The 11,219-nt window shown below is 48.1% G+C and overlaps 1 protein-coding gene across 1 annotated transcript in view; it reads left to right on the top strand.

The window, feature by feature from the left end:
- The window catches only part of CACNA1A (calcium voltage-gated channel subunit alpha1 A), a 276,152-nt gene that overhangs the window by 186,225 nt on the left and 78,708 nt on the right, over positions 1-11,219 (top strand). Inside the window, exons 8-11 of the mRNA XM_081805421.1 lie at positions 3,087-3,190; positions 4,338-4,453; positions 5,542-5,598; positions 6,667-6,756. Coding sequence (XP_081661547.1) covers positions 3,087-3,190; positions 4,338-4,453; positions 5,542-5,598; positions 6,667-6,756 — 367 coding nt within the window. The remainder of the gene's footprint in view (positions 1-3,086; positions 3,191-4,337; positions 4,454-5,541; positions 5,599-6,666; positions 6,757-11,219) is intronic.

The following is an 11,219-nucleotide window of genomic DNA, read 5'->3' as shown; positions in this document are numbered from 1 at the left end:
TTTATTTATTTGAGAGAGAGAATGAGATAGAGAGAGCATGAGATGGGGGAGGGTCAGAGGGAGAAGCAGGCTCCCCGCCGAGCAGGGAGCCCGATGCGGGACTCGATCCATGGACTCCAGGATCATGACCTGAGCCGAAGGCAGTCGCTCAACCGACTGAGCCACCCAGGCGCCCCCCGTCTTAACCATTTTTAAGTGTCCGGTTCTGTGGCATTAAGTACATTCTCGTTATTGTGCAGCCATCCCCACCACCCCTCTCCAGAACTCATTATGTCTTGCAAATAGACTGTGTCCGCACTGAACACTGACTCCCTGCCCCCTCCCCCAGCCCCTGGTGCCCGCCATCTACTTCCTGTCTCTGTGACTGTGACTCCAGTAGGGACCGCATAGAAGTAGAATCATGCAGCATTTGTCTTTTTTTTTTTAAGAATTTATTTATTTATTTGAGAGAGAGAGTGCACGAGAGAGCACAAGCAGGGGGCGCGGCAGAGGGAGAAGGAGGAGCAGGCTCCCCGCTGAGCAGAGAGCCCAATGTGGGGCTCACAGGACCCTGGGATCATGACCTGAGCAGAAGGCAGACACCTAACCAACTGAGTCACCCAGGTGCCCCCAGAGTTTGTCTCTTTATGACTGGTTTATTTCACTCAGCGTAGTGTCCTCAAGATTCATCCATGTTGTACCATGGGTCAAAATTTTCTTCCTTTTCAAGGTAAAGTTGACCCCAAAAAATGTTTAAAAAGTGGAGTAAAATAAGCGCACAGAAAACCCACTGATCTTAAGTGAGGAGCTTGATGAATTTTCACAAACTGGACACACCCATGTGACCAGCACCCAGATCAGGAAGCAGAACCTTCTCAGCCCTGGAAGCCCCCTTGTGCCCCCTCCCCAAAGGGTGCCCCATCAGGACCTCAGGCATGGCTGACTAGTTTACCTGCTTTTGCATTTTGTATAAATGGAATCTTCCAGGGGCGCCTGGGTGGCTCAGTTGTTAAGCAGCTGTCTTCAGCTCAGGTCATGATCCTGGGGTCCTGGGATCGAGCCCCACGTTGGGCTCCCTGCTCCACGGGAAGCCTGCTTCTCCCTCTCCCATTCCCCCTGCTTGTGTTCCCTCTCTCGCTGTGTCTCTCTCTGTCAAATAAATAAATAAAATCTTTAAAAAGTAAATAAATAAATAAATGGAACCTTCCATATATGTTCTTTTCTGTCTGGCTTCCTTTGCTTGACACTACTCCGTAAGGTTTCATGTGATAAGTGGCAGTCATTCATTGCATGATATTCCATTTATTTATCCTCTCTCTTGTTGATGAGGATTCAGACCATTTCCAGTTTAGGGCTATTATGTAGATCACCACTATGAACAATCTTGTGCATGCCATTCAAATTTCTGTTGGGTAACTATCCAGGACTCAGGAGTGGAATTTCCAGGTGGTAGCGCAGATACGTGACTTAATTTTAGTAGAAATTTCCAACCCATTTTCCAAAGTGGTTGTACCACATGTTATGGATTGAATTGTGTCCTCCCTCCCCCAATTCATATACTGAAGTCCTAACACCCAGTACCTGAAAAATGTGACTTTAATTGGACATGGGACCTTATGGAAGATGAGATCCTTAGGGTGGGCCCTAATCCAATATGACTGACGTCCTTAAAAGGGGGGAAGGAATTTGGACAGAGAGATGGACATGCACATAAGAAAGATGGCATGCAAAGATGAAGGTGAAGACCACGGTGATGCCTCTATAAGCCAAGGAACCACCAAAGATTGTCAGCCAACCCCCAGACCTCAGGGGAGAGGCATAGGATGGATTCAGCCTCAGAGCCTCCAGAAGGAACCAACCCTGTTGACATTCCTAATCTCAAACATCTGGCCACCAAGAACTGTGAGACAATAAATTTCTGTTGTTTTAAGGCCCCTGGTTGTGGTCCTTTGTTAGACCAGGCACAGACCACTCATGCACCATGTTACCCTCCCATGGGCAGCATATGGGGATTCCACCTTCTCCACAGGCTCCCCAACACCTGATAGTATCAGTCTTTCTCATCCTAGCCTTTCTGCTTGGTGGCAGCAGCATCGTAGGTGCTTCTAAAGGTGAGCTTTTAAAGCCACGCATGGGGGCCCCATGTTCTGCTGGTGCCCCAGAGCTGATGAACCACCATAAGGCTCCCTCTGCTCCGGCTGCTGACACCAGGGCTTCCCCAGCACAGAGCTTACATCCATGGGCTCTGGGACACCTCCTGGTTCCAATCCCATGTCTACCACCAACTGACTCTGGGACCTTGGGCTGGCACTTTTGTCTTTCTGGGCCTCAGTTTCCCCAGTTGTAAATGGGCATGATGATAAAAATAGGGTCATCATGAGGATTAAATGAGTAACTAAGCTAACATAGATAATACACTTAGAGCATCTGGCACAAGTAAGTACTTCATAAGCACTGGTTTTTAGATTTCTCTTTTTCTTTCGCTCTCTATTCTTGATTTTCATCCCCTCCTCTTACTTCCTTCTTGGCACAGTGTTCTCTTCTCTCCAGAGAAGAATGTTTGACTTGTAGACGTCTTCCCTGCCTCTTTGAAAACTGAGCTGGGCACTTCTGAGAATTTTTTTGTGGTTCACATTGAGGCTGCAGGGCACAGAGGAGGGAGACACTTGAGGGTTCACAGGCTCACAGCCCTGCCGTCTGCCTTGGTGATTTAACCTGGTAGTCAGACTCTGCCTTCATGCACCTCCTCTAAGGGAAGAGTGTGACTGTGTCAGGGAGGAGGGAGGCAACCAGGGGATCGTTTCTACATTTTGATTGGGTTTGTTCTTTTTTTTTTCCTGGAGTTTGGTCTGGGAAGTTCTCTTGAGTTTCATGCTGGTTCCTGGGTCCTGTGAGGGCTACATGATTAGAGGGGGCCTTGTCCTTCTAATGGTACCTCCGGGGCTTCCCCCACTAATTGATCCCGTTTCATTTCTGTCTGGGCTTCCAGAGCTCCAGGACTCCACAGGCCAAGAAAATTTGAGAGCAGAGCTCCCCCTTCTCCCACCTGTCAGGTCATACCTGAGTCCCATGAACGCTCACCTGCTTTCCCTCCTCACCTCCCACAGAGCAACGATGCCTCAGGGAACACTTGGAACTGGTTGTACTTCATCCCCCTCATCATCATTGGCTCCTTTTTTATGCTGAACCTCGTGCTGGGTGTGCTGTCAGGGTAAGTCTCTGCTACTCTCCCCATCCCACTCCCCCTCACCATCTTCTGACCATAAAGAGGCCATCAAACCTTTGTTTTCATTCTCCAGGCGGAGAATAGGCCTTCCCTTGTCTTGGCTTAGCCAGGAGGTTATTAGCAAGTCAGGTACAGGTGCACAGGTTGTGCACTGCTGAGAGCACCTAGTGAAAGGACTCATGGAGGCTGGAATCCAGCCCAACCGTAGCTCACAACACTGTACCCCTGGCATTGAGCAACCTTCACCCAGAGAAAGGGGAGCTTCTTTCCAGTGCAGACCTCTCATTCAGAAGTCTTTCCCAACCCACAACCCACCACACAAGAAACTTCTGTAGAGCTTTACTTTTTATAATTTACATTTTTAAAAAAGCCAATAGATTGGGTTCCTTCCTTCCCCTGTTTTCCAAATATACTATATATTTCAGTATACAATCAAATATGCATTTTCATGACACATAGTATCCCTTACCCCCAAGACTGAATGTGGGTTTGGGGTTTGAGGGGCTTGATCATAAATAGGTTTTATTTTTCTCGTCATAAGAAGTCTGGGGGCTGGAATGGTGGCTCCACGGTGCCATCAGGGACCCCGGTTCCTTCTCGCTTTCTACTCTGACATCCTTACCAAGCAGAGGCTTTCAGTCTCATGGATGCCTCATGGTCTTAAGATGGCTGCCTCACACTCACAAGAGGGCCACCGCACGTTCCAAACATGAAGAGGAGGGAGAGAACAGGAAGGGGAAGGATATATATCAGGCTACCACAGAAATCTTCAGCTTATGTCTCATTGGCCTAACTTAAAAGAGGGCTGAAAATATTCTTCACCCGAGAGTGCAGAGAATCAGAATGGAGTACCCAGCCAGCGATGGTTGGCATGGCATGGTTCTGTGGTTTTACTTTTTTCCTCCAGCTGGGTGCAGTTGTTGGATAACGTGGGAAGCTGGCAGAAATACCCCCAACCCCTATGGTGTTCTGATCTCCCAGGACACCTGATTCCTCATGTTAAAGTCCACTGCCTGCCCTCTAGGAGTTTCTGAACCCCCAAACACACACACACGCGTGCACACACATACACACACACACAGTCCCTAAAATGCTGACAACAGCCAGACCTGGCTCTTTCCTGCTTCTGCAGGGAGTTTGCCAAAGAAAGGGAGCGGGTGGAGAACCGACGGGCTTTTCTGAAGCTCAGGCGGCAGCAACAGATCGAACGAGAGCTCAATGGGTACATGGAGTGGATCTCAAAAGCAGGTGAGGCCCTTTCGTCCCAGGAGCCTCGGAGCACACGGAGGGTCCTGCATGCAGCTTGCGGGTGGGTGAGGGGAGGACCCTAACAGCGGGAGAAAGAGGACCTGGCCTGGTGGCCCCACTTCTCAGCAACAGGAATCTGGAGCAGGGTAGAGAAACTTCCAGGGCGACACCAGGATAGGATGTCACATAATAGCTGAGGAACTTTGGGTGACATCCCAGCTCTGCCACCTCCTAGCCGCGAAGCTCACTTTCCTGCGCTCCAGTCTCCTTGGTTGTTAAACGGAGGTGTGATAGTGTCTCTCTTTGCCGGGCTGTGGGGTATGCAGTAAGATCATCCAAGCTAAGCCACCGAGAAAGAGCAGTGCCCGACACACAGTGGGCACGTGTTTATTGGTTCAGCCATTCAGCAGACGCTTATGGAACGCCCACTGTGTGTCCGGAACTGTTCTAGACACTGAGGATATGGCAGTGAACAAAAGACCAAATCCCCGCCCTCAAGGCTCCGGCGTTCTACTGAAGGAGACAGAAAATAAACAAGGACATATACTGTTGAGTGCTCCCCAATGCTGAGAAGAAAAATAAAGCAGGGTAGGAAGTGGGAAACAGTTGGAGGAGGTGGGGTGGTCAGAGAGGGTCTCTCTGAGGAGGTGACTTCCGAGCAGACCCGAAGGAAGCCCTATGGATATCTAGCAAAAGGGGTTCTGGGCAGAGGGAATAGCAAGTGCAAAGGCCCTGAGGTGGGAACGGTGTTGAGTCATAGCGAGGAAGCCAGTGTGGCCAGAGCAGAATACGTGCAGGGGAAAATGGGAGGAAGCGAGTACCGGGAGGTGACAGGGGCCGAATCAGGCAAGGCCTTACGGGTCACAGTAAGGAAACTGGGTTTTATTTTGAGGGAGGTAGAGGTGGTGTTGGCTCTTACACTGTTGTTGAAGTGAGGCTGGGAGTCAGGAAGAACAAAGCAGCTGCCACAATCAGCAAGAGGAGAGCGAAGGTGGCCAGGCAGACCCTTCTCCTTCCTGACCCAAGGGAACCCAGCCCAGGAGAGGCCTGCAGGCGCTGGAGCTTAACTATGTGCTCTTCCTCTTCAGAAGAGGTGATCCTCGCCGAGGATGAAACCGATGGGGAACAGAGGCATCCCTTTGATGGTAACTGCTCTGAACCTGGCTCAGGGGTGGGTCCCAGGGGAGAACACAGCAGCCAGTGCTGGGGGGACGGATTGTTTGGTTCTGAGGGGCTTCCAGGGGATGGATGTTCAGAGCCCAGGTGACTCCAAGAACAAACACGAGGTCAGTCAGGACCAGGGAGATACAGGCATGGGGCGAATCTGCTTCTTTGGGGCATTTCAGGACCTTGGTGCAGGCTTTACATTTTCTGACCTGCCCTTTCTGCTTTAACCATGTGCCTCAGTCTTCCTCATTCATAAAATGGGCATGACAGTATTAATACCTACCTCACCGGACAGTTTATGGAGATTGCATTAATGCTTCCAATAGAATGCCTACAAGAGTGCCTGGCTCAGGGTCAGCCCCATCTGTGTCGCTAAATAGATCAATAACCAAGAATCCAGCTTACTATTCAAGACAGTTGTCTCACATGTTAGAAATTTGGCTAGACAGAGCAATGACTTTGGATTGAAAAATACCAGGATTGAAAAGGAAGTAAAGGAGCTGGGCTTTATCTGAGTAGATTACAAAATGGGTTTTACTATTTTGGGGGGAGGGGAAGAGATGGACTCATGGGGGTGTCTAAATCATTTTGTTGGAAGTGTGTGCCTGAACTCATTGTCCCCTGGAGAGCTCATGGGGGAGGAATAGAACCTAAATATTGAGGGAAGGCATCCACAGTCTCAGCCTGCCTAGCAAGCGTGCTAAAGGTCAAGGGTGGGCCTGCTTTCATAGGAGTCCCTGTATGTCCAGTCCCAGGCATCCCAGAGGGGAGAGGGTGGCTGAGAGCCCAGACTTAGAGTCAGAGCGAACAGGACTTGATTCTCGTCTTTACCCCTGGGGCAAAATCATGTAACCTCCCTGAGCCTCGGTCTCACGTTTCTAAAATGGGCGTACTCTTACTTCCCACCAACCCGGATGACCACGAGGGTTAATTAACCCAACAACATGTAGCAAGTCCCTGGCACCAAGAACCCAAGGACACCGAGGTATGGTCTTGTCTCAAAAAGGGTAACGTCCTTTTCTCTTGCCATGTTTCCATTGTTGGAGCTCTGCGGAGAGCCACCATAAAGAAGAGCAAGACAGACCTGCTCAACCCCGAAGAGGCTGAGGATCAGCTGGCCGACATCGCCTCTGTGGGTGAGTCCCTCCTGCCCCAGCCTGGTGCTCGGCTCTCACTGATTGTGCGAGAGATGGGAGCTGAAGGGCTGGGAACCACGGTCCCTCGATTTGGGTCCCTACTCTGCCCCTTTCCGCCTGTGTGTCCTGGGGCAGATGATGTGATGATGGGAATAACAGCAGTGCCTGTCTCCTAATCCCATTGTGAAAACTTAAACAAAAGAATCCACATTAAGCATTTAGAAGGGTGCCTGGCAGAGAATAAGCTCCCAGTCATGATATTAGGGTTCATTAGTGCTCACTGAGGGGCTGCTGTTATTAGGTGCCAGCTGTGAACAAGACAGGAGCCAAATCCCTACCCACGTGGAGCTTGCAGTCAAGTGCAGGACACGGATGTTGAACAGATAATTACCGAAATAAATCTGTCATGGTAATGGTGCTGCAGAGGAGACACGCCGGGTTTGGCCTGCTCTGGAAGAATGGGGTGTGATCAGGGAAGCCTTCTCAGAGGAGGTGACACTGAAGCTGAAAACTGAAGGATGGGTAGGAGTTCGCTATGGCAGTGAAAGCAGAGAGAGCCATGGGGCAGACTGTACTCCGTCTGTTGCTGTTGGCTGTCGCCGAGGGCAGGGTTTGAGGGGGAGGGGACACTTACCCTTCCCCTGCTCACCCCTCCTGATTGTGTTGCTTTTGACCTTCTCCGAGTAATGAAAGTGGGAGAGCATCCAGACAGGGGAAATAACACATGACTCTGAGGGGAGAAGGCATTTAACCTGTGTGGTTGGAGGAAGAAAGAGGGGGCAGGAAAAGAGAGACAGGAGGAAAAACTAGAGGCAGAGAAACAAGAAGGTGGGGGGAGCCTGGGTGGCTCAGTCAGTAGAGCATGCATCTCTTGATGTCCAGGTTGTGAGTTCGAGCCCCACGTTGGATGCAGAGGTGACTTAAAAATAAAATCTTTTAGGGGAGCCTGGATGACTCAGTCAGCTAAGTGTCCAACTCTTGATTTCAACTCAGGTTCATGAGATGGAGCCCCGCATCAGGGTCTGTGCTGAGCGTGGAACCTGCTTAAGATTCTTTCTCTCCCTCTCCCTCCGCCTCTCCCCCCCGCCCAAAAAAAAACAGCAGGAAGGAAGGGGAGAAGGGAATTTAACATATACACATAGTTCCAGTCTACAGGCATCATCTATTCTGTACTCTGCTGTTTTCACTCCACCCTAGTTTTTGACCTGAATGCTAAGTTTCAACATCATTCCCACTGCAGTCCCATACTCCATAAGGGTGGCTACACTGTAGTTTGCTTGGCCGTGGCCCTATCATATGGTGTTGGAGTTGTTTCCAATTTTTGCCCCAATGAGAAGCACCGCTGCGAACATTGATGTACAATTACTCCCCCCACCCTTTGGGCGTGTTTCCCTGGGGAATAATTATAGGATCAAAGATATTGATAGCTTTTCAACTCATTATTCACAGAACCATTCTGAGTTTCCAAAGCACTGAACCCATTTATAAACTTGCCAAGTACTCATACGATCACGGATCCCCCATCCCGGCCACTGCGTATTTCCCCTTTAATTTCCTTTCCCAGTGAAGTAGGTCTGTAATGATACCTTAAAGCTTGTTTTAATTTGCATTTTTAATTTCTAGCCAAAACACTCTTTTCCTTGTAACGATGAACTAGTTCTATTTCAACTTGTGGAATACATCTGTTTCCCTCCTTCCAGCAAGTTCAAGAACGGGAGTGCTCCGTCAGTGTTCTGTGTATTTGATGGGTTCTGTCTGGCCCACACATTTTCCCAATTAGGTTGCCTCCATTTTTTTTTTAATGTTTTGTTGTATTTTGATAGGCAAATATATTTTGTTCATACCACATGTTTTAAATGCCAGGCGCTGAAAAAAAAAATTGGCATACTCAAGTCAGGATCTCCCCTATGGATAAGATTGGGTACCTGCTCTTAATTGGCAGAGAAATTATTTTTCATCAGTCATTCTAGAAAAGATGGAAAAGTGACACTACCCAGTGTTGGCAAGGATGTGGGGAAATGAGCATTGTCATATGTTGTTGGCAGGCGTGTAATTTGCAGTGTTTCCAATATATGGTTTGGTATTATTTAATTATGGATGTTTATTTTCTTTGACCTAGCATTTCCGCTTCAAAAACATTTCTTCCATGTGTGCAAAAGGCCTATGCCTCTTCTCAACAGTGTTGTTTCTGGTGTTCAAAAAAGTGAAAACCAGAGATGCACCTGGCTGGCTCCGTCAGTAGAGCATGTGGCTCTTGATCTCAGGGTCGTGAGTTCAAGCCCCGCATCGGGTGTAGAGCTTACTTAAAAATAAAATATTTTTTTAAAAAGTGAAAACCACAGGATGCCTGGGTGGCTCAGTCAGTTAAGCGTCTGCCTTTGGCTCAGGTCGTGATCCTGGGGTCCTGGGATCGAGCCCCATGTCAGGCCCCCTGCCCAGTGGGAAGTCTCCTTCTCCATCTCCTACAGCTCCCCCTTGTTCGTGTTCTCTCTCTCTAGCTCTCTCTTTCTCTGCCTCTCAAATAAATAAATAAAATATTTTTTTAAAAAGTGAAAACCAGGGGGCGCCTGGGTGGCTCAGTCGTTAAGCGTCTGCCTTCGGCTCAGGTCATGATCCCAGGGTCCTGGGATCGAGCCCCGCATCGGGCTCCCTGCTCTGCGGGGAAGCCTGCTTCTCCCTCTCCCACTCCCCCTGCTTGTGTTCCCTCTCTCGCTGTCTCGCTCTCTGTCAAATAAAGAAAGAAAATATTTTTAAAAATAAATAAATAAATAAAAAATAAAAAGTGAAAACCAGAAACAACCCACGTGCCCAGAAATGGGGACATGACTAAAGAAATTACAGTATTTATATATGATGGACTATTATGCAGCCAGGAAAAAGAACAGGGTTGCTACTGGCATGGAAAAATGTTTGAAATCAATTTCTCAATGAAAAAAGCAAGTTGGGGTGCCTGGGTGGCTCAGTTGGTTGGGCGACTGCCTTCGGCTCAGGTCACGATCCTGGAGTCCCGGGATCAAGTCCCGCATCGGGCTCCCTGCTCGGCAGGGAGTCTGCTTCTCCCCCTGACCCTCCTCCCTCTCATGCTCTCTGTATCTCATTCTCTCTGTCTCAAATAAATAAATAAAATCTTTAAAAAAAAAAAAGAAAAAAGCAAGTTGCACAGCATTATGTAAAATTTATGATCCCATTTTAAGAACAATATTAAGTATAGCTACTTAAAAATGTGGAAATTGGAGGATTGAAAGGGATTTTCACTCTCTGTGTGACATTTTTCTAAAATGTACGAATTAGTGACAGGCATTACTTTTGAAATAAAAAAAAGTAATTACATGAGTTATAAGTTTAAGTTACTTAAAAGCGACAAAGTCTAATTATGAGGAATCTAATGGCTGGCTGTATGGGCAGGGAGGAATTTGGTGGAAAAGCAAAGCTTCACGAAGAAGTTTTTAAACTGGGCTTTATGCAGAACGGGGTGCGTGCATCCATTTATGAGGGCTACCATGTTATAATACCACAAACTGGGTGGCTTAAAACAACAGAAATCTATTTTCTCACAGTTCTGGAGGCCAGAAGTCCAAACTAAAATCAAGGTATTGGCAGGGCCGTGCTGGCTCTGAAGGCTTCAAAGGAGAACCCGTTCCCTGCCCCGCACAGCTTCTGGGGGTGGTGGCGATCCTCGGCTTCTGTGTGCCTCACTCCAGTCTCTGCTTCTGTCGCCACATGGTCTTCCTGTGCACCTGTGTGGCTCCTCTCTTATAAGGACACCAGTCACGGGATTTAAGACCCACCCTAATCAAGTGTGACCTCATCTTAACTTGATTACAGCCGCAAAGACCCTACTTCCAAGTAAAGTCACATTCACGGGTACTGGGTGTTAGGAGTTCAGCACGTCTCTCCGAGGGACACAGTTCAACCCACAACTTAGGCAAGACCTATTTCCATTTACAGAGAATTTTAAGGACCTGTCAATTGCCCCAAATCCCCAGATTAAACCTGGGTGGTGACAGACTACCATCCTCACCAGAGAACATTCTAGACTGCTACTAGCCACCTGTAGCTCTTGATCCCTTGAGTGTAGCTGGTGTGAACCAAGATGTGCTTCATTCTAACACATCAGATTTGGAAGTTCTAGTACCAAAAAAAAAAAAAAAAAGTGTAAACCATCTCTTTAACATATATCTATACTGATGCTATGTTGAAATGATAATACTTTGGATCTGTTGGGTTTCATAAAGTTTCTTATTAAAATATTTTTAAGATCTAAAGATTGCCTGCAATTACAATTCCAGACCACAGAGAAAAATCAGAGATGAGGATGGGTCAAGGTGGAGCATGAAATACAACACAGATGAGAATACACCGCTAATACGGGCCTAGCATGTAGTAGGTGTTCAATTAACATTTGCTTCTCTTTCCCTTCCCCAAGAGTGCTGTGCTTGAGGGATATGCTTCCAGGCCAGTGA

The sequence above is a fragment of the Leptonychotes weddellii genome, chromosome 1 (assembly GCF_054177405.1).
Source record: "Leptonychotes weddellii isolate Sample4059 chromosome 1, ASM5417740v2, whole genome shotgun sequence".
NCBI lineage: Eukaryota > Metazoa > Chordata > Mammalia > Carnivora > Phocidae > Leptonychotes > Leptonychotes weddellii.
The sequence above is the reverse complement of the archived record's forward strand: the minus strand, read 5'-3'. Positions and strand labels throughout refer to the sequence as shown.